General features: G+C 38.2%; 1 protein-coding gene across 4 annotated transcripts in view; it reads left to right on the forward strand.

The window, feature by feature from the left end:
- Positions 1-530: 530 nt before the first annotated feature.
- KIF3A (kinesin family member 3A) overlaps positions 531-23392 on the forward strand; it is a 56468-nt gene continuing 33606 nt past the window's right edge. For all 4 annotated transcript variants that reach the window (XM_025994934.2, XM_072731776.1, XM_025994935.2 and 1 more), the window contains exons 1-4: positions 531-1267; positions 4337-4610; positions 15807-15951; positions 16088-16172. In XM_025994934.2, coding sequence (XP_025850719.1) covers positions 1085-1267; positions 4337-4610; positions 15807-15951; positions 16088-16172 — 687 coding nt within the window. In that variant the 5' untranslated portion in view covers positions 531-1084. The remainder of the gene's footprint in view (positions 1268-4336; positions 4611-15806; positions 15952-16087; positions 16173-23392) is intronic.

A 23392-nucleotide genomic window follows, 5' to 3' on the forward strand; every position in this document is an offset into this window, starting at 1 on the left:
GAGAGAGAGAGAGAGAGAGAGACAGGCAGAGGGAGAAGCAGGCTCCATGCAGCGAGCTCGAGGTGGGACTCTATCCCGGGTCTCCAGGATCACACCTGGGGCTGGAGGCGGCGCTAAACCGCTGAGCCACTCGGGCTGCCCTGACTCATGTTTTTACATCATCACTCTGGCTCCTGTGTTGAAAACATACTGAAAGACAAGGATGCACTCAAGGAAACCGGTTTTGAGCTATTGTGGTAACACAGATGAGAAGTGGTGGTGGTGGTGATAAGTGGTCAAATTTTGGTTCGGCTTTGAAGATAGAAACAAGCCCTGCTGAAAGATTAGGTATTGGGTATGAGAGAAAGACGATTTTGATCTGAGCAATTGTCAGAATTCAGATTAGATTTATGATGCGGAGGGAAGTATGAGAGGGCGTTTTCTGTTGTTTGTTTTTATGTTTGGAGGGGGTTGGGATGGGAATGGGGCAGGTAAGAGTGTGTGTATGGGCGGGGGGGCGAGAATCAACCTTTCAGTTTTGGACTTGATCATCTTGAAATGTCTATTGCACATCCAGGCGCAGTAGCTGATGTTCAGAGCAGAGGTTCAGACAGGAAAGAGGATAGATCATTCGTTCTTTCACAAATATTCATTGAAAACCCGTCCTGCGCTAGGTCCTATTCTAGGCTCTGGAGATATTTGTGAGAATACAGACAAAGCTCCTCCTGACTTCATCTGTAATAGAGTCAAGGATTTTATAAACAAATCAGCAACCAAGCGCATTCATGTGTGCGAAGTCTCTAGCTCTCCAGATGGACACAATGTACGACTGCTTTTTCTTAATTTTTAATTTTTTGCTATGGTTGTTTTCAATATCTGGAGTATTGCAAGAGACAGAAGATTGGCCGAGCGATCCAGGTGCGCCTCCCTCCGTCCACCGGTGGTAGGTAGCCAGGTGTCTCCGCCCCACTGCGGGCCAGATTGATAAAGCGGCCGACCGGCAGCACTGCGCAGGCGCGGCCTCAGCCTGGCGTCCTAGGAGACGGACTCGGAAAGCCTCCGCGCAGGCGCAACTCCGGAGGCCGAGGAAGCGAGAGGCCCGGGGATGGGGCGGGGCGAGCGCGGAGTGCGCTTGCGCACTGCCTGCTCTCGCCCGAGGAGCCGCAGTCTCGAGAGCGCCCGGGCGGTGTTTCGGCGATCTCTGACAAACGTCTCCCGCGAACCCGGCGCCGTCGGGCACTCCCAGGGCGGGGACCTCCGCCGGGCACCGGAGGGAGCCACCATGCCGGTGAGGAGAGTGGCTCAACCGCTGGGGTTCCTCATCCCGGCGGCCTGGCTCGGGGGCGCGGCCGTTGCCATGGAGGCGCGGATCGGGCCGGCGGCCGGGGCGGGGCGGGGCGGGGAGGGTCGGGCTCGGCGGGCGGGAGCGGTTGGGGAACCTGGCGGGTGGGCTCGGGGCCCGCACGGTTCCCGCGGGTCCTGGGAGCGGCCCCGGGCGGGCCCCGGCGCCTTCGCGGTGCTGCATCCCGCAGGGCCTGCGCTGCCTGACATAAAGGCGCGGCGCCAGGGGATGCGCTCTCGCTCCCAGCCCTGCTAGCGGAGTCGGGCGACTGGGAGCGGCCGCGCCCGGTGGGCCCGCGCGCGGCACCTGCTGGGTCGGTACCCGCGGAGCCGGGGGCTGCTTGCTTCTGCTCCACTGTCGTCCCGGCGGTGGTGCCCGAGCTTACGGTGCGGAATGTAACCCGGAGGTGTCTTTGTGTGTGAGGGGGTGGGTAGTATGTTTGTCTTGTAGGATTTCGCAGGGTGTTACCGTACCTTAATAGGGGGCGTCCTAAGTCCACCGTCGGGCCACGGAGAACACCTGAGCTTGGGTCGGTTTCCTCCTGGTTGTGAGGCCTGGGACGCTTATTTCGTCTTTCTGGGTCTTTGGTTCCCACATAATTAAACTGTTCCTCATGGGATTTTACCAGGATGAGATAAAGTAACGCACCGCGGCGTTGAAGGACGGTGCTTGACATTTAGCGTGAAATGCCCAGTATTTGTTCCGTGTCGTTGCTTTCAAGTTATTTTTCAGTTCATTCAGCAGATGCTTGGCATCAACCACATGTTGGGCCCTGGAGGTAAAATTTTGAGCAAAGCCAGCCAGATTCTTGAACTTGGGAAGACAGAAACTTGCCTTCAATGGGCAGAAGTGGAACGCATGTTGATAGAGACAAGATGCTTACCATTAAGGAAGGGAATGGGTGGTATAAAACAAAGTGGATTCTGGTGAAGGGTAAAGTGTTCCCATATAGGAATGCTGGCTTGCAGATGTCAGATCATCTTTCCCCTCCGCCCTCCAAGGGAATCTGGAAACTGACATTTTGTGGAATTTCTCCATTTTTAAATTCTAGCAACTAATTCAAAAATGTTGTTAAATGCAATGAGCTAAACAGAAGATATATGTGAAGCTGAATTCAGCTTCTTGACTACCAGTTTGCAACCTCTGGTGAAGATAGAAAGGACAGACATTAATACAATAAGAAGCAAACAAAAGTTGATTTGAAACCAGTTGTAGGGGATCCCCGGGTGGCTCAGCAGTTTAGCACCTGCTTTTGGCCCAGGGCATGATCCTGGAGCCTGGGGATCGAGTCCCACATCGGGCTCCCAGCATGGAGCCTGCTCCCTCTGCCTGTGTCCCTGTCTCTCTCTCTGTCTTTCATGAATGAATAAATAAATTTTTAAAAATCTTAAAAAAAAAAAAAAAAAAAACAGTTGTAGAAGGCAGAGGGAGAAGGGTGCTCTCAGGGCCTGTACCAGGATTTGAACTAGTCAGGGTCTTCCTGAGTGAAGTGGCTGTTTTGCTGAGATCTGAGAATAAGTGAAGGTGAGAGTGAGGAATGTTCTAGGCAGAAGAACAGCACATGAAAAGGCCTGTGGTAAGAAAGAGCATGTTTACAAGTAAAGGCTTTTAAAAAGCCGGTGTGGCTGTGGCTAAGAAAGCCAAGCAGGGTAACTTGTGAAATAAAACTGGACAAGTAGACATGGGCCAGAGCCAGGTCTTACAAACCAACTTAAGGACTGATTTTTATCCTGAGACCTGTGGAAAACCATGGAGAAGTTTTAAGTAAGGGAGCAATATGATTAAATTTGTGTTGAAGCTAACTGCCCTGTAGAGAAGAGACTATAGGAGAACCTAACTAGATGCAGGTTTATAGTTTACGGTGGGATAATGGTGACCTAGACTTAGGTGGTGAAAGTAAAGATGGGGAGAAGTGTGTTGTATCGATACTGTTCAGCTAAACTATTGAACTTCAGTAACAGGATTGTATTTTTTTAATTGAAGTGTGATTGACATAAACACAATAATTTCACCTGTGCAACATGATTTGATATTTGTGTATCTTGTGAAATAATCCCCATAGTCTAATAATCCCCATCCATCACCATATAGTCACAAAATTTTTTTTCTTACGATGAGCAATTTCAGTATACACTATTTTAGTGACTTTCAAATATGCAGTGGTGTACTGTTGACTTTAATTAAAGTGCTATTTATTGTTTATACATGATTTATTTTATAACTGGGAATTTGTACATTTTGATCCCTTTCACCCATTTTGTCCACCTCTGTACCTCACTGCCCTCAGGCAACCACCAGTCTGTTCTAGGCAGAATTTTGTTTTGTTTATCTCTTGTTTTTTAGATTCCACATGTAAGTGAAATCGTAGTGCATGTGTCCTTGTTTGGGGTTATATTTTAGCATAGATTCTTAATCACAAAATTCCAGAAGTTGAAACTTTACGTATACAAATGTTCATAAGGTTAGAGAGATACTAAAACATTTCTCTCTGCGGTTGGACTTTGTTTTCTGTGTTTCATGTTATCTTCTATGGAGAAGATAGACTATATATAGTTACATGGTAAAAAAAACAACATTTTACTGATGCCTTGTAGAAAAATAAAAAGTCTCAGGGGAACACAAGACCTACTACTTTAGCCTTGATTGAAGTTGTTAACCATGTTCAAATGTGTTTTCCGTCAGGTAGGAAACTCAGGGATTTTTATGCAGGAGGACAGTCTGTAATATACTGATTAATTTTCTGCTTGAACAGCATTTATTTACTATAAATGTAAATTAGGTTTTATTTCCCATCATTTGTGCTGTAAAAAAAAAAAACCTATTTACCTTTTCATATCTTTAACCTTTTTTATATATCCGTAAGATCTTTAATTGCATTTAACAGAAACTTGTGGAGTGCTTAATATATACAAGGCACTGGGATGGCACAGTAGCCTTTTTCAGATTTGAAATTTAATTTGCTGAAGGTAAAAGTAAATGTGCTTTTTTATTATTTGTGAATATTTTCTCCACCAGATCAATAAATCTGAGAAGCCTGAGAGCTGTGATAATGTGAAGGTCGTTGTTAGGTGCCGGCCCCTCAACGAGAGAGAGAAATCAATGTGCTATAAACAGGCTGTCAGTGTCGATGAGATGAGGGGAACTATTACTGTACATAAGACTGATTCTTCCAATGAACCTCCAAAGACATTTACTTTTGATACTGTTTTTGGACCAGAGAGTAAACAACTTGATGTTTATAACTTAACTGCAAGACCTATTATTGATTCTGTTCTTGAAGGCTACAATGGTGAGTATATTGTTCACTCTTTAAAACTACTTTACCAAGGTATTAATACCCTATAAATTCATCTATTGTAGTTGCATAGTTTGGTGAGTTGTAGTAAATACATACACTTGTGAAACCACCACAACCCAGTTTGATGACCTTCCAGTTTTTTTTTTTTTTAATGTCCTTTTGCAGTCCCACCTCCAGGCATCCATTGACCTGCTTTTGTCTATAGTTCTATCTTTGTTTGAAATTTCATATAAATCAAATTACACCCTATCTCATCTTTCTTACCTATTTTCTTTCAGTTGCATAATGTTGTTGAGGGTCATCCATGTTGTTGTATGTATCAGTACTTTGTTGCTTTTTTTTTTACTTTGTTGCTTTTTAATGCTGAATTGTATTGCATTGTTTGAATATACTATACCACCTTTTATATCTTCGAAGGAAATCTGGATTGTCCCACTTTTTTGGTGATTGTATATAGTTCTGCTATGAACATTGTTTTATAGAATGTTCTTTGTGCAGATAAGTTTTAAAGTTTTTCTTGGCTAGATATCTAGAAGTAGAGTTGGTGAGTTATATGGTTAATGTATGTTTATCTTTTGAAGAAATTGTCAGACTATTTTCCAAAGTGGTGACTGTTAATTCCCCCCCCCCCACCAGTGTGCTATGAGAGTTCCTTTAGTTTCTTTACATTTTTCACCAACATTTAGATTGTCAGTCTTTTTAACTACAGCTGTTCTAGAGGATCTGTAGTGGTATCTCATTGTTTTAACTTGTATTTCTCTATTACAAACAATGTCGAACATCTAATCCCGTACTTATTTTTTTTAATCCCATACTTCTATATTTTTGTATTTTTAAAAAATATCTTACACATTTTTCAGTTTCATTGGCTATGTTACTATTGAGTCATGCTCATTATATGTTCTGTATTCAAATCTTTTGATTGGGTAAGTGAAAATATTCGGAAATATTTTCTTCCAGTATGTGGCTTGTATTTTCATTTTTTAATGGTCTTTTGAAGAGAAAAGATTTTGAGTTTTGATTAAGTCCAGTTTATCATTTTTTTCTTTTATCATGTTTTCATTGATACAGCTAATAAGTATTTGCTGAACCCAAAACCAAAAAAATTTTCCCTTATGTTTTTATCTGGAAGTTGTAAACATTGTAGGTCTTACATTTAGGTCTATGATTCATTTTGAGTTAATTTTTACATATGGAGTGAGGTAAGGGTGTAAGTTCTTTTCCTTCCCCGCCCCCCTTCTTACTTACGAATACCCAGTTGTTGCAGCACCATTATTTAAGACTATCCTTAGCGGGATCCCTGGGTGGCGCAGCGGTTTGGCGCCTGCCTTTGGCCCAGGGCGCGATCCAGGAGACCCGGGATCGGATCCCACATCGGGCTCCTGGTGCATGGAGCCTGCTTCTCCCTCTGCCTCTCTCTCTCTCTCTGTGACTATCATAAATAAATAAAAATTTAAAAAAAAATAAGACTATCTTTAGCCTATTGAATTAACGTGGTGCTTTTGTCAAAAATCAACAGATTACAGTGTGTGGGTTTATTTCTGGATTGATTATTCTGTTCCAGGTCTGTCCTGTTTTTATTACTGGGTTTATGTTTTGAAATTAGGTAGTATATGTTCTCTAGCTTTACTTTCCCTTTTAAAATTGTTTGGCTTTTCTGGATTCTTTGTATTTTCATATAAATTTTAGAATTACCTTGTAAATTTCCACAAAAAAGAAAACCTACTGGGATTTTGGTAGAGATTGTGTTGAATTGTATTCTGACCATACTGAGTCTTCTAATCCAGAACATGGTATTTCTCTCCATTTATTTATTTATTGTTTAATTTCTCTCTGTATTTTGTTGTAGTTTTTGATGTACAGATCTTGTGCTGCTTTTCATAAATTTATTCCTAAGTGGGTTTTTTTTACCTGTTTCCTTTTTTTCTTTTAAGATTTTTATTTATTTATTTGACAGAGATAGAATGAGTGAGAGAGAGAGAGAGAGAGGATGTGTATGCATGCATAATGGGGGAGGCAGAAAGAGAGGAAGAAGCAGATGTCTCTGCTGAGCAGTGGAGACTGATGTGGGCTTGATGCCGGGCTTGATTCCAGGACCACAGGATCATGACCTGAGCCAAAGGCAGACACAGTTAACTGACTGAGCCCCCCCAGTGCCCTACCTGTTTCTTTTTTAAATTTAAATTCTAGTTAACATACAGTGTATTACTATTTTTGATGCTTTTGTATATAGAATTGTTTTTATAATTTCATTCTTAGAATTGTACATTTTGATACTAGAAATGCAATTGATTATTTTAGGGTTTTTTTTTTTAAATCAAGATAAAATTCAGGTAACATAGAGTTCACTTTTTAAACCATTTTACTATATACAAGTCAGGGGCTTTAGTATATTCATAGTACTTTTTTTTAAATTTTATTAATTTATTCATGAGAGAGACACACACAGAGAGAGGCAGAGACATAGGCAGAGGGAGAAGCAGGGCCCATGCAGGGAGCCCGACGTGGGACTTGATCCCCTGTCTCCAGGATCACACCCTGGGCTGAAGGCGGCGCTAAACCACTGAGCCACCTGGGCTGCCCAGTATATTCATAGTGTTGTGTAATATCACTGTTACCTGTTTCCAGAACATTTCCATCACCCCCAGAAGAAACTCTGTATCTATTAGCAGTTACTCCCAGTTTTGCTTCCTCTTATACTTGCACCTATGTATTTACTTTCTAATGTGTATAAGTTTTCCTGTTCTGGACATTTCATATAAATAGAATCATATAGTCTTTTGTGTATCTCTTCTTTTACTTGGTACATGTTTTAATTGTTCTTCTACCTTATAGTATGTATTAGGACTGCATTTTTTTAATGATCAGTTAATAGTCCATCTTATGGATATGCTCTGTTTTATTTATCCATTCATCCGTTGATAAACATTTGGGTTGTTGCCATTTTTTGACTATTAAGAAGTGTTGCTATGAATATTCTTGTACATGTTTTTGTATAAATGTATGTATTCCCTTTGCTTAGGTAAATATCTACGAGTGCAATTGCTGGGTCAAAAGGGTAACTGCCAGATTGTTTTCCATAGTGGCTGGCTGCACCATTTTTACATTCCCACCAGCAATGTATGAGGTTTCCAATTTCTTCACATCTTTGCCAAAACTTGTTGTCTTTTTGGTTACAGCCACCATAGTGGATATGAAATGATAGCGCATTGTATTTTGCAATTGATTTTTATATATTGACCTTGTACCCTCGCTTATTATTTCTGGTAGGCTTTTACTCATTTATTGGTAAGCTCCCTAGGATTTTCTATATGCAAGAGTGTTTTCTATATGCAAGTATTTTATCTGCAAATAAAGATAGTACAGTTTCTTTGTTTCCCATCTTTTTGTTACCCGAATTGCCTTGGCTAGAATCTCTAGTACAGTGTTGAATACAAGTGATGAGAGTGAACATTTTTGTTTTGTTCCTGATTTTAGCATTCACTGTTTTACCAGTAAGTATGATGTTATCTGTAGATTTTTACCTAAGTTCCCCTTAAAAAAAAGTTCCCCTCTTATTCTTTTTTTTTTTTTTTTTTTAAGGAATGGATTTTGGATCTTATCAAATGCATTTTTTTCCTGCACCTATTGAAATCATCTTTTTGTTTGTTATTATGTTTAGTTACACTGATTTTTAAATTGAAACCGGCCATGCCACTTGGTCATGGCATATTATCATTTTGTATGTTGTTAGATTTGATACGCTAAAATTTTAATTTGTGTGTGTGTGTCTGTGTTCAGGAGGGATATAGGAGTTTTCTTGTAATGTCTTTATCTGGTTTTGGTATCAGGATAATAATGCCAATTTCATAGAATGAGTTGGAAAGGGATCCCTGGGTGGCGCAGCGGTTTGGCGCCTGCCTTTGGCCCAGGGCGCGATCCTGGAGACCCGGGATCGAATCCCACGTCGGGCTCCCGGTGCATGGAGCCTGCTTCTCCCTCTGTCTGTGTCTCTGCCTCTCTCTCTCTCTCTGTGTGACTATCATAAATAAATTAAAAAAAAAAAAAAAAAGAATGAGTTGGAAAGTATTCCCTCTTTTTAAGTCATGTGGAAAAATTTGTCTAGAATTAGTGTTACAGCTTCCCTAAATGTTTGGTAGAATTTACCAGTGAAGCCAGATAGGCCTGGAGCATTTTTTTTTTTTTTTTTTTGTGAGAAGGGTGGGTTTTTAACTTAAGATTCACTGTCTTCAATAACCCAGAGCTTTTTGAGTTACTTATTTTTCTTTTAGTGAGCTCTGAAAGTTTATCTTTCATAGAATTTGTCTCTTTCATCCAAGTTGTTGAACTCATTGGCAGATAGTTGTTTATATCAATCCTCTATTATTCTTGTGTTAGAATGTGGTGATGTAATTGGATATTGATTTATGGTATATGATAGATGGAGTTTGTGTCATCTGTTTTTCTTGTGATTAGTATGGTAGGAGGTTTATCAATTTTGTTGATCTTGTCAAAGAATTGACTTGGTTTTATTAATTTTCCTTTATTATTTTTTTTTACACTTTATATTCTTCTTTGATCTTTATTTTTTTCCTCCTACTTTATTCCTCTTTTTCTACTTATGGTGGAAGCTGAGGTCATTATTTTGAGACATTTCTAACTTTCTTTCTTTTTTTAATATTTTATTTATTTATTCATGAGAAACACAGAGAGAGAGAGGCAGAGACACAGGCAGAGGGAGAAGCAGGCTCCCTGCAGGGAGCCTGATGTGGGACTTGATTCTGGGTCTCCAGGATCACACCTTGAGCTGAAGGCGGCACTAAACCGCTGAGCCACCCAGTCTGCCCTAACTTTCTAATGTAGAGATTGAATGCTATGAATTACTCCCTAAGTACTGCTTCAGTGGCATTGTACATATTTTGACATACTGTGTTTTCATTTTCATGCAGTGCAGGGTACTTTCTCCCTTCCCTCTTGATTTTTTCTTTGATCCTTGGGTTGTTTAGAAATGTGTTAGTTTCCAGATAATTTGAGATTTTCCAGAGATCTTTCTGTTGTTACTGATGTCTAGTTTAATCCCATTTTAGTCAGAGAACATAGTATGTAAAACTCGAATCTTTTGAATTTAGAGACTTGTTATATGACCCAGAATGAAGTTTTTTGTTAAATGTATGTATATTCATGAAAAGACTGTGTTGGATGGAGCATTCTATAAATATTCTTTACATCAATTTACTTGGTAGTGTCATTCAAATTTTCTCTCTACTTAATTATTTTCTGCTTGATCTATTGGTTCCTGAGAGAGGGATATTCAGTTATCTTACTATGTTTTTCTATTTGCCTTTTCCTTTCAGTTCTATCACTTTTTATTTGATGTATTTTGAAACCCTGTGAGTAGGTGCATAAATGCTTAAGAGTTTCAAGTCTTCTTCATGCATTAACCTCATTTTCCTTGTGAAATTACTCTTTGTCTTTAGTAATGTTCTTTACTCTGAAACCTACTTCAATATGAATTTAGATAGATATTCTAACTTTCTTTTGATTTAATGTTAACGTGGTATATCATTGTTCATCTTTTTACTTTTAATATATTTGTATTTTTGTAATGCAAGTGCATTTCTAGTACCTAGTTATACTGGAGATCACTAAGATTACCCCAAGTTCAGAGGTTGGTAGAAGTCAGGGGACTCAGGATATAATTGTACTTACAGCTTTGGTTTATTACAATAAAAAAGATACAAAAAAAATGAAGAAAACAAAAAACAGCACGGGGAAAATGGAAGAGGTGCATGAGGTAAAGTGTGGAGGAAACCAAGTTCAGACTCCTAAGAGTCCTCTCCTAGTGGGCACACAGGTTGTGCTTAATTCTTCTACCATTTAATGTGACAGTACTTGGGAAATCATATCTGTCAGAGAAGCTCTGTAGGCAGCACAGTGTCCCAGGTTTTTGTTGGAACCTGCTCATGTGGGCACCCTCAACCTACCACTTGCCAAGATCCCAGACTCTTAGAAGGAAAGCAGGGGTTTAGCATAAACCACCTTGTTTATAGAAACAGTTTTGGCATGATGAGCTACTCTTACCTGTTAGGGATTGGTAAGAACCCTCCCCAAATCCAAATTCCCAGATGGTAGTCAAAGGCCAAACTTGAAAGCAGGCCTCTCAAAGAATAGCAGCCCCAGATCTGTTGTTAGCTCCCTTCTGCACAGCATAGCATTGTACAGTTGGTAGTGGTTTTGTTTTGTTTTACCTAGTCTTGCTGTCTCTGCTTTTTTTTTTTTTTTAAAGAGAGAGAGACAGAGGCAGAGACACAGGCAGAGGGAGAAGCAGGCTCCCTGCAAGGAGCCCATTGGAGGACTCGATCCTGGATCCCAGGATCATGCCCTGAGTTGAAGGCAGATGCTCAACTGCTGAGCCACCCAGGCATTCCTAAAAAAAGGTTTAACTACTTGTCTCCTTCCAAGTTTTGTGCTCTTGTTGTCCTACATTTACTTCAACACGTTATAAACTCCAAACCACATCATTGTTATTTTTGTTTAATGCATTAGTTATCTTTTAAAGAGATTTGAATAATAGGTAAAAACATATATTTTCTTATACAGTTAACCATTTTTGGTATTCTTTATTCCTTCATGTAGATCCATATTTCCATCTAGTATCATTCTTTCTGCATTGGAAAACTTCCTTAAATGTTTCTTAGAATGACTGGTGATGAATTCTTTCAGCTTTTGTAGTCTAAAAGGTATTTATTTTGCTATTGCTTTTGAAAGAATTTTCACTGGATATAGGATTTTAGGTTGATAGTTTCTTCTTTTACTACTTGAAGGATATTCCTCTACTGTCTTCTCATTTGCTTTTTCTCCTACTGGAATTCTCTTTTCTTTATCTTGGTTCTTCTTTACATAAGTGTCTTTCTCCAGGTGTTTTTAAGATTTTCTTCTACATCCCTGGTTTTGAGCATTCTGATTATGATATGCCTTGGTGTATTTTTCTTTGTTTCTGTGCTTACGGTTCATTTAAGCTTTTTTGGATCCGTGAGTTTGTAGTTTTCATCAAATTTGAAAAAATTTCAGCCATTTTTTCTTCAAATGTTTTTCCTTTCCCTGCTCCCTTCTTGGGGGACTGCAATGACGTGTATGTTAGGCTGCTTGAAATTGTTCTACAGCTCATTGATGCTGTTTGTTTCTTTTCTCTGTATTACCTTTTTTATGTTTCTGTTGATATATGTTCGTTTAATGATCTTTTATTCTGCAGTGTCTAATCTACCATTAATCTTATCTATTATATTTCTCATCTCAAACATTGTAGTTTTCGTCCCTAGAAGTTTGATTTGGGTCTTTGTTGTATCTTCCATCCAAGTTCTTCCTGACTTCCGTCCAAAGTTTCCACTTAACTTTTTAACATGTAGAATACAGTTTTAATAACTGTATTTTAATAACTCATTTAATGTCCTTGTGTGATAATTCTAACATTTGTATCAGTTCTAAATTGGTATGATTGATGGAGTTCTTCATTATGAATTGTATCTTTATGCTTTTTTGCAAGCTTGGCAAATTTTGGTTAGTTGCCATATACTGTGAATTTTACCTTGGCTCTTGTTTTTTTTTATTTTTTTATTCCTATAAATATTCTTGAGCTTTTTCCCGAGTTGCAGTTACTTGAAAATGGTTTGATTCTTTCAGTTCTTTTTTTTTCCTGTTAATTTCAGAGGTAGAATTTAATGATTCATCAGCTGTATATAAATGTATATAAATGTTCATCATTTCCAACACTCATTTACATAGTTTCACCTTTTCTAGAATGTCATATAGTTAGAATCATGTGTGTATATATATATATATATATATCACCTTTCAGTTTAGCTTCTTTCACTTAGTAATATGCACTGAAGTGTTCTCCATGTATTTTCATGGCTTGATAGCTTGTATCTTTTTTTTTTTTTTTTTACTTTTTTTTTTTAATTTTTTAATTTATTTATGATAGTCACAGAGAGAGAGAGAGAGAGGCAGAGACACAGGCAGAGGGAGAAGCAGGCTCCATGCACCGGGAGCCTGATGTGGGATTCGATCCCGGGTCTCCAGGATCGCGCCCTGGGCCAAAGGCAAGCGCCAAACCACTGCGCCACCCAGGGATCCCGATAGCTTGTATCTTTTTTTGTGCTGATTATATTCTGTTGTCTGGATGTACCATAGTTTATCAATTCACTTACCTCCTGAAGGATATCTTGGTTGCTTCCAAGTTTTGGTAGTTAAGAATATGCGCTGCTGTAAACATCTATATGCAGATTTTTGGTAGACCTTCTACCATTTTTAAAATATAGTAAAAAATGGGGAGGTTGGATAAAATTTCAGGTCATCTCTAGTTTTTAAAAAGTAAAGTTTAAAAAAAATAAAAAAATAAAAAGTAAAGTTTTAAGAGATGTCCATATTGAAGGAAATATTAGCATTAGATTTGTTAAGTTGGACATTACAAAAACTAGAAATATAGAATCTCATCTCTGAAAATGAGATGAGATTCTTTTATTCTAGGGGATTCTTGGCTCTAGAATTATAGATTACTATTCTTTTAAAGTCAGTAATCTTCATATATTTAATGAATTCATAGAAATTACATTAGGAATTAATTAAAAAAATTTGGCCATTACATACTTCTAAAAAATAAGGGCTCTAGAGCCAAATGGACTGTATTCACAGGTTGTTTGTACCACTTACTAAGACATTGAACAAGGTAAGCCTTTGTTTCCTTAGCTAAAGCATGGGAGTATAAATAGTGCCTCACTCTTAGGATTGGGGAGAAAATTCAGTGAGGATGTGTGTAAAATACATGGCCTACCTCATAACATATGATCAGGAAATGACAGCCATGTGTCAGCTCTCACATGTGGTCTGTGCACTCATAATATTTTCAGCTCTTTTGAAGATTAGTACATTACATTCTTAATGACACAGTTTGAAACACTTAGTGAATTAGGAAAAAATAAGACTTTTTTTATTCCATGTGTAAAAAAATGGCTTCTGTTGTGATTAAGTGTTGTGATGGTTGTCACAGAAAGTCCTGAAAGTGATGGTGATGTAAGAGGTTACCTGCATGGAGTGGAAGTAGTTAAAAAATGTTGTTTGTGTTGTATTCTCACACTGTGCTGTCTCCTGCAGAAATTGTGCCTGCTCCCAGGGCTTTACTGGCCAAATACATCTCATTCCTTCACCTGCCTGCTTAACGCATGCATTTGAATGTGTCATGGACACTTAAAGCTCAGTAGGCCCTCAGCTGAATTCACTATCTTTCCTTTCAAACCATCATTTCTTCTGGTGGTGGTCACCATCTCAGTATACGGCATAGCCATACATCTCCTTGTTCAGGACAGAAATTTGAAAGTCATCCTGGATTCCTCCTTTTCCCTGGTCTCCTGGTTAGTTATTTCCCAGATGCTGTTGCTTCTAACGGTTGCATGTCTCTGAAATCCTTCCACCTTTCATATTGCCTTCTGTTGTCAGCATTAGCTCTCACGTGGCTAACTACTCCAGCTCTTCACATCTCCCCTTGCTTTTCTTCTGGTTCCTTGTATACAGGGTAGCCTTAGTGATCCTGGTGTCACTTCTACCTGCAAAAATATTCTGTGGTTTCACTTTGCTTTTAGGATAAGTTCTTAAAATCTTAGTATGGCCTTCATGGAGGTGTGCATTGAGGCCCCTGCTGATATCTTTATTCTCTGTTTCCATCCACCTTCATTTTCCATCTGTTTCTTCCATTCTGATCTCATTTCAAGTCCTCAAAACCTCTCTTCTCTTTCTTGCTTCTTGCTGTCCCCTCTGTTGCTGTGTAACTCTTACTCATATTTCAGATTTTATCTTAAACCTTACCTTTCCTGACCTCCCTCCACTTCCCTCTTATATTATTTCTTCTGCCTGGACTACATCCCTTTACTCTCAGCTAGAACTCCATTTCTCATTTCCAACATTCATCTTGTTTAAGTATTTGATCAGTATCGGGGCGCCTGGGTGGCTCAGTGGTTGAGTGTCTGCCTTCGGCTCAGGCCATGATCCCAGGGTCCCAGGATTGAGTCCCACATCAGGCTCCCTGTGCGGAGCCTGCCTATGTCTCTCCCTCTCTCTGTGTGTCTCTCATGAATAAATAAATAAAATCTTAAAAAAAAAAAAGTATTTGATGAGTATCTCCTCTTCAAGGTTATGCATACCAGAAGATTAAGGATTATGTTGGTCTTATTTGTCACTCTGTCCCCAGTGCCTAGCATAATGCCATACTCAGGTGTGTGCTACATAGTTGTTGAATGAATTTAGGTATTTGGAAAGTTTAAGTTGTATCTACAATTACCAGTAATAATTGTCACATTTTCAAACTCCTCCATTTCTTACAACTTTTACTTAAAAAATACATATTTTTAGGGATGCCTGGGTGGCTCAGTGGTTGAGTGTCTACCTTTGGAGCTCTGAGTGCCGGGATCGAGTCCCACTGTGGGCTCCCTGCATGGAGCCCACTTCTCCCTCTGCCTATGTCTCTGCCTCTCTCTCTCTGTGTCTCTCATGAATAAATAAATAAAATCTTTAAAAAAATACATATTTTTAAAAGGAACTTATTTCAGGATTAAGAAGAAAAAACCCTGCCGTTTACTTGTACATGACTAGGCATCATGCTGATCAAGTGGGGTAAATTGTTTTATTTGTTCTTACTGTTTATGTCAGGGAGTTATTCTTGTCCTCATTTTACCACTGAGGAGACAATCTCTGGGTCGATTCTTGTCTAAGCTCAGGTGACTGAAAAGTAGCAGATGTGTGGATTCACACTGAGGTCTTTCCGTTCTAGAACCTGTATTATTTCCTTGCTGCAATTTTTTTTTCCTTGCTGCAATTATACTACCTTCTCTAATTTAATGTCCACATTCAGTAATTAACATATGCATTACAGTCAATTTCTTATCAAATTAGCCATAGTGTAAAATTTTGCATTTAGGGCTTGCGGGATGCTTTTAATTAATGGTCAATATCTCATTGACTCTAGAACTATAACAGTGCTTGGCTCATTTGGCAAAGAGTATGTATTGTCATTGTCGATAATAAAAGTGAAATTTGTACTTGAATAAATTTTAAATCCAGGGAAGAAATCACATCACAGTGTCTCAAAGGAATAACTTTTAAGAGCTATTGTTCTGTAGCATTAGACTCTAAAAAGTAACTGATTCTCTTAATTTTCAGGGACTATTTTTGCATATGGACAAACTGGAACAGGCAAAACTTTTACCATGGAAGGTGTTCGAGCAGTTCCTGAACTTAGAGGAATTATTCCAAATTCATTTGCTCACATATTTGGTCACATTGCTAAAGCAGAGGGTGATACAAGGTAAAAAAGAATTATTTTCTAATAGATTGAGAAGTACAAGCACAAGGAAGGCATATATGTATAAAACTTTTAAACACATTTGAAAATAGCTCTCATAAATATTTCTCTGCTTTTTAAAATGATGTTTTATTTATAGATTTTTGGTTCGAGTGTCATATTTGGAAATATATAATGAGGAAGTCCGTGACCTTTTGGGCAAGGATCAGACACAGAGGTTAGAGGTAAGGATAACTGAAATTGAAGTATTTTCCAAAGTAGTAGACTGTTACTATATTAAGATTCTTTTTCTACAAAAGTTATTTTTAATATTTTACTTATCTTTTGACCTTGTGTAGTATATGATCATGATTCAAAATATAAAATAGTATGAAAATTAATGCATTGAAAAGTTGTTCCTAATCCTGTGCCCCATTTCTCCCCACCCTAAGATAACCATTTTCAGTATCCCTCACTGTTCCTCTATGTATATATTAACAAATATAATTTTACTTCTACTCCATAAGTAGGTATACATGTACAATGATCTGCACTTTTTTTTTTTAATTAAAATTCTTATCCAGGTAAGTGTAGAGTCACATGTGACTGTATGAAAGAATATGGAGAGATTACCCTTTACATAGATGTACCTTTTACGCAGCTTTGCCCAGTGGTTAACACTTCACAGAGCTGTAGTAGAGTATCACGATCATGATACTGTTGTTGATACAATCTACAGATTTTACTCACAGTGCCCTGGTTTTTCTTGTACTCGTTGTGTTTAGGTTGATATATCCGCTACTACATCAAGGTACTAAACAGTTGAATCACAGAGATGCCTCCTATTGCCCTTTTATGACCATATCCACCTCTCTCCTGACTACATTCCTCTGTAGCCATCCCTAACTCCTGACAACCTCTAATTTGCTTTCCAATTCTTAATTTTTGTTTTATTTGTTCTCAAAAATGTTATGTAACTAGAACTATACAGTATGTAACCTTCGGGATTGGCCTTTTTCATTTGGCATAACCCTCCTGAGATTTATCCAAGTTGTTGCATGTATTGAGAGTTCATTACTTTTTATTGCTGAGTGGCATTGCATGGTGTATACGTGTAAAGTTTAACCGTTCACCTGTTGAAGGACATCTAGGCAGTTTATAGTTTTTGGCTATTATGAATAAAGCATCTATGAACATTTGCACACAGATTTTTTTATGTGAATGCATGTTTTCATTTCCTGGTTTGAAGGCCAAGAGTACTCCAGAATTTATTTTAAGTCAGAAATTTTTAAGGTGTTAAAGATACTAAGACCAATCATGAATGTAGTAAAAAAACACTAGCAGTTTTCAATCTTTCTTTTACCTAAAGGAAAAACTAAAATTTCTGATTGAGAAATTTTAGTTTGTACACTTTGGGGTAATAGATTGGCAGGAAAGACTACTTTTATCCTGCATTTCAGAAAAGGGAAATGTGAAATTACATGCGTAATAAATATTAGAGAATTACAAAATTACAAAACACATTATGTTTACTTACAAACTTAGCTGATTTATATTGTTTTTTAAAATAGAAATGTAATCCACAGAGGCTAATAATATTCACCCTTTTACAGTATACAATTTAGCAGCTCTTAATATATTCACAAAATGATACAGCCATCATTATCTAATTCTGGAACATTGTCCTTACCCCCAGAAGAGGTCCTATGTCCATTAGGAGTCACTCCCCATTCCTGCTTCTCCCCACCTCCTGGTAATCAGAACTTAATTTCTGTCCCGATGGATTTGGCTATTCTAGATATTTCACATAAATGGAATCATATAAAATGTGATCTTCTGTGTCTTGTTCCATTTACTACAATGTTCTCAAGATTCATTGATGGACTTCATTTCTTTATTTAAGAAATAACTTTATTGGGACACCTGGGTGACTCAGAGGTTGAGTGCCTGCATTTGGCTCAGGGCATGTTCCTGGAGTTCTGGGATCAAGTCCGACATTGGGCTCCTGCAGGGAGCCTGCTTCTCCCCTCTGCCTGTGCCTCTCTCTCTCTCTCTCTCTCTCTGTCTCATGAATAAATAAATCTTAAAAAAAAATAAAAACAGTTTTATTGAAATATAATTCACATTCCATACAATTTACTCACTTAAAATGTACTATTCAGTGGTTTTTGATATATTCACAGAATTGTACATCTATCACCACAATCAATTTTGGAACATTTTTCTTACCCTAGAAAAAAACACGGTGCTCCTTGGATATCGCTCCCAACCCAGTCCCAGGGAACTACTAGCTTTTTGTCTCTATAGATTTGCCTATTTTGGATACATAATATAAAGGAATAATATGTGGTCTTTGATGACTAGCTTCTTTCATTTAGAATAATTTTTCATGGCTCATCCATGTTGTAGCATGTGTTAGTACTTAATTTTTTTGTTATTGCTGAATAGCAGTCCATTGTGTGGATATAATGCATTTTATTGATTCCATCAGTTGACCATTTGGATAGTTTCATCCTTTTATCTGTTATGAATAAGACTGTTATGGACTTAGACTTTTACAAGTTTTTGTGTGAATATGTTTTCGGTTCTAGTGAGTACACCCTACTGAATGTAATTGCTGGATCCTTTGGTAACTGTATACTTAAGCATCTGAGGAACTGCCAGACTGTTTTCCATAGCAGTTATACCATTTTACATTCTTGTCACTAGTGAATGAGGTTTCCAGTTTCTCCACATACTTGTCAGTGCTTGTTATTCTTCCTCTTCTAGTTAGCCATTTTAGTGGGTGTCAAGTGGTATTTGTGAGTTTGATTTCCATTTCTGTGGTGGCTAATGATGTTGAACATCTTTTCCCATGCTTGTTAGCCATTTGAATACCTTCTTTAGAGAAATATCTGTTCAGATCCATTGCCTGTTTTTAATTGGGTTGTCTTTTTGTTACTGAGTTGTTAATACTTCTTTATATATTCTAGATGGAAGTCTCTTAGCAAGTATATGATTTACACACTTTTTTCTGCATTTACGGATTGTCTTTTTCACTTTTTTGATTGTTTTCTTTGAAACACAAAATGTTTAAATTTTGATCATGTCCGATTTATCTGTATTTAGTTTTGTTGCTTGTGCGCTTGGTGTTGTATCTAAGAAACCATTGTTTCATCCAAGGTCATGAGGATTTATGCTTTTGTTTTATTCTAAGAGTTTTATACTTGTAGCTTTTACATTTAGATCTTTGATCCATTCTGAGTTTTTCTTTTTTCTTTTTTTTCTTAATGTGGTTGAGGTAGAGGACCAATTTCATTATTGCTCATGTGGATATTCAGTTGTCACAGCACCATTTTGAAAAGACTGTTTTTTTTTCCCCCCAATTCGTGTTGCTTTTTTGACTGAATGTGGATTGTGGCAATCTTTGCATATCAGTACAGAGAGAAAGCCTCCTCATTCTTGTTTTTTCTATTGTCCTTTTATTTATTCTTTTTAAAAGGTTCTATTTATTTCAGAGAGCAAGCGTGCAGGTGCATGCATGACAGCAAGCATGAGTGGGGGAGAGGGACAGAGAAAGAAGCAGACTCCCTGCCAAGCCGGGGGCCTCATGTGGGGCTTGACCCCAGAACCCTGAGATCATGACCTGAGCCCATGGCAGATGCTTAACGGACTGAGTCACCCAGGTGCCCCTCTGTTTTCCTTTTGAAAATGATATCCATATACTATCCATTGTATGGATGTAATTAAAATGTATTTGGCCAGTTCTCTCTTGATGAACACTTGGGGTGTTTCTGATCTTTCGTTTTTACAGACAATTCTGTAGTAAGTAGTGTTGTACGTGTGTGATTTCATACATGTGCAGGCATATCTGAGTTTAAGTTCCTGAAGCTAGATTGCTGGGTCAGGTGATAAAGAATTGGTAATTATTGCCAAATATTTTAGGATATGAGACAGACAAAAAGAGCATTTAAAATATTAATACTGGAATTTTGTTTAGAATTCCATTGTAAGTAAAATAATTAAAGAATAATGTGCATATGGTAGTTGAATAGAATATAGAATAGCAGTAACCATCATCATAGAGTGGTGTAGAATACATGTAGAATAACAGTGATTACTATTATTAAGCTCTTACAATGCAGGAGTAGGCATTCAGTACAGTAAATTGTGATAGTAGTACATAGTTAATTTCATTTACTCTTCCTAGCAGTTCAGTTTTGTTGATGTGAAAACCAAAGCACAGAGAGGTTTCTGATTTGCTCACAGTCATATAACAGATTCACCTAGAATTACAAGGGTGGTTTTGGAGTCTTACCATTCTGGCTGTGATATATTGAGCAAGTTACCTAACCTATATGAGCCTTAGTTTTGCCACATGCAAATGGAACTGATAACAGTATCTACTTCGTAGGATTATTTGCCAACATTAACAAATTAATACAAAGTGTTTAAATCAAGGCTTGATACATAAAAAAGTATTAAATAAATGTTAGCCTTCCCTCCCGAGCCCCCCCCAGAGGAAAGAAAAAAAGGGGAGAGGGTGAGAGAGGGAAAGAGAATCTCAAGCATGCTCCATGCCCAGGGCAGAGCCCAACACAGGGCTCAATCTCAAGACCCTGAGATCATGACCTGAGCCAAAATCAAGAGTCGAATGCTTAACTGACTGAGGTATCCAGGTGCCCCTAGCCTTTTTCTTTTTAAGTTTACTATATAAACTGGGCTTTTGGAACATAGTATTATAGGCTTAAGTATTGTTTGTTGGACCTTAAGGTTTATTCTGTAATGATGATGCATACATAGGAAATATCATGTTTCTTTTTTGCTAGTTGTCATCTTTGACGTCATTTTTGATGGATACCTTTTAAGTTTCTCATTACAGAAATTATTAGAATAAAAATCATTTAGAAAGAACATTTTCCCTTGTACCAGTAATTACAGATTAGATTTATTCTCAGGAACATTTTTGTCAGTGATTCTCAACTCTATTAAACCCAGTCCCCCTTTTTTATAACATATTTTGTAATGTCCCTTTGACTATCCTGAAACAAAATTCATAGAAAATAAAATCTACCTACACAAATAATTTTTAGGTTATCAGTATACTGACCAGTTGAACTATAAACAAGAATAAAGTAGTGAAAAAATAAAATGCTATTATTTCATTATATAAGTGCTTGGATGTAACCACACTCAGTGACATAACCAAGTAGTCAGAGGCATAAGTAATCATTATGAATGCAACAGCTATATATGCAGACGGTTATAGATCTGTTATATTGGTGATCTAAATCTCTTGAATGGTGTTCTTTTTTTTTTAATTTTTATTTATTTATGATAGTCACACACAGAGAGAGAGAGGCAGAGACATAGGCAGAGGGAGAAGCAGGCTCCATGCACTGGGAGCCCGACGTGGGATTCGATCCCGGGTCTCCAGGATCACGCCCTGGGCCAAAGGCAGGCGCTAAACCGCTGCGCCACCCAGGGATCCCTTGAGTGGTGTTCTTGTCAATTAAATGGTCTTTTAAAATAGTGACAAGCTCTTGATAGAGTTCTCAACAAAATTAAGTAGTAGTTCTTTCCTAGTTTTCTGTATTCCTATTCCTATATTAGCGTGGAAAAGCACTTTGTCTTTTTTTTTTTTTTAAGATATTTATTTATTCATTCATGAGAGATAGAGAGAGAGAGAGAGAGAGGCAGAGACCACAGGCAGAGGGAAAAGCAGGCTCCATGCAGGGAGCCCGATGTGGGACTTGATCCTGGGTCTCCAGGATCCTGCCCTGGACTGAAGGCAGCGCTAACCACTGAGACACTGGGGCTGCCCATGTCTTTATATATAAAATAAAATCAGAGTTTAGACTCAGGTAATCATAAATGATTTTTTTCACCCATATGCATATATGCTAGGACATTCGACATTGTGTGAGACAATTCTTCATTGATAGACCATCCTATCTATTTCAGGATGTTTAGTATCCATTGCTCCTGCCTATGAATGCTAATGGTGTCCTCAAATGAACCAGAAACTCCCCCTACAAATTTCTGAAACATCCTAGGTTGGGAGTAACTGCTCCTTTGAGATCTGTTATTCTGTTACAAACTGTATTTGTTATAGAAGTTAAATTTCTATGCTTTTATGATAATTATTCTATAGCATTACCCAATTAAAAAAACTTTCATAAATTTAGAATCACATTTGATTCTTTTCTTTCTTTCTTTCTTTCTTTCTTTCTTTCTTTCTTTCATTCATTCATTCATTCATGAGAGACACACACAGAGAGGCAGAGACATAGGCAGAGGGAGAAGAAGGCTGCCTGTGGGGAGCCTGATGTTGGACTTGATCCCGGACTCTGGGATCATGCCCTGAGTTGTAGGCAGACGCTCAACTGCTGAGCCACCCAGGCATCCCAATTTCTTCACCTTTCATATCTAAACAGTTTATTTATACTTACTAATTGAATTTTGAATTAATGTCATATTTGATTGGAAATGACCTTAGATTTTGCAAACTAATGTCAGTTGGAAGTATGTTTCTGGTCTGCAGTGACTTGAGTGCAGAAAGTGAGAGTAAATGTTTAAAAACTTATAGCAATTTGACATTGCTATAACATCAGGTGCATGATTTTTATATTTTTCAGAAATATGGGTTTGGCAGATTAGAAATACACACATTGTTTTTTTACTATACGTTTAATGAGAGACATTGATATACACCAGTAATTTTCACACATTTAAAATGTTTAAAGCATTTAAATATATTCATCAAACCAGACCTTACATGGGAGCACAGTGTGCAAAACACACAAAAGTAAAGCTCTCTTCAGAATTTGTCTGGGCCCTAGGAACCCCAACTCTACAGTAGCCCCCTCCAGGCCCCCATGAACTCTCTGGGGCTCTCAGAGCACATTTTGACACCCCCTGGTTTATAGAGACCAGCATACTCCTTTACTACTAATAAATTAGGGCATATTTATATCCCATGACAGAAGAAGAGAAGTTTTTCCTTATGTATAAATATACCTTAAAGATTGTTATAAAAAAGCGACCAAAAAATTCCCAAACCTCCAACTAGATGTCGGCACATGAAACTTGGAGTGTCTGCTCTTGTGATGTTTGTGTCTGGGATTGTTTTTTAAACTAGTGTTGGGATCCCTGGGTGGCGCAGCGGTTTGGCGCCTGCCTTTGGCCCAGGGCGTGATCCTGGAGACCCGGGATCGAATCCCACATCAGGCTCCCGGTGCATGGAGCCTGCTTCTCCCTCTGCCTGTGTCTCTGCCTGTTTCTCTCTCTCTGTGACTATCATAAATAAATAAATAAAAATTAAAAAAAAAAAATAAACTAGTGTTTGTCGTCTTTCTCTATGAGGTCCTACTATTTGTGGAATGGTTCTCCCCACTGGCTGCTACAGACCTTGGCCTCAGCTTCACTTTACAAGCATACCTTGCTTAATGGGGCCATCCCTTTATAATGCTTTCCAGTAACTGTG

Source organism: Vulpes vulpes, chromosome 12, assembly GCF_048418805.1.
Source record: "Vulpes vulpes isolate BD-2025 chromosome 12, VulVul3, whole genome shotgun sequence".
In the NCBI taxonomy this organism is placed as follows: Eukaryota; Metazoa; Chordata; class Mammalia; order Carnivora; family Canidae; genus Vulpes; species Vulpes vulpes.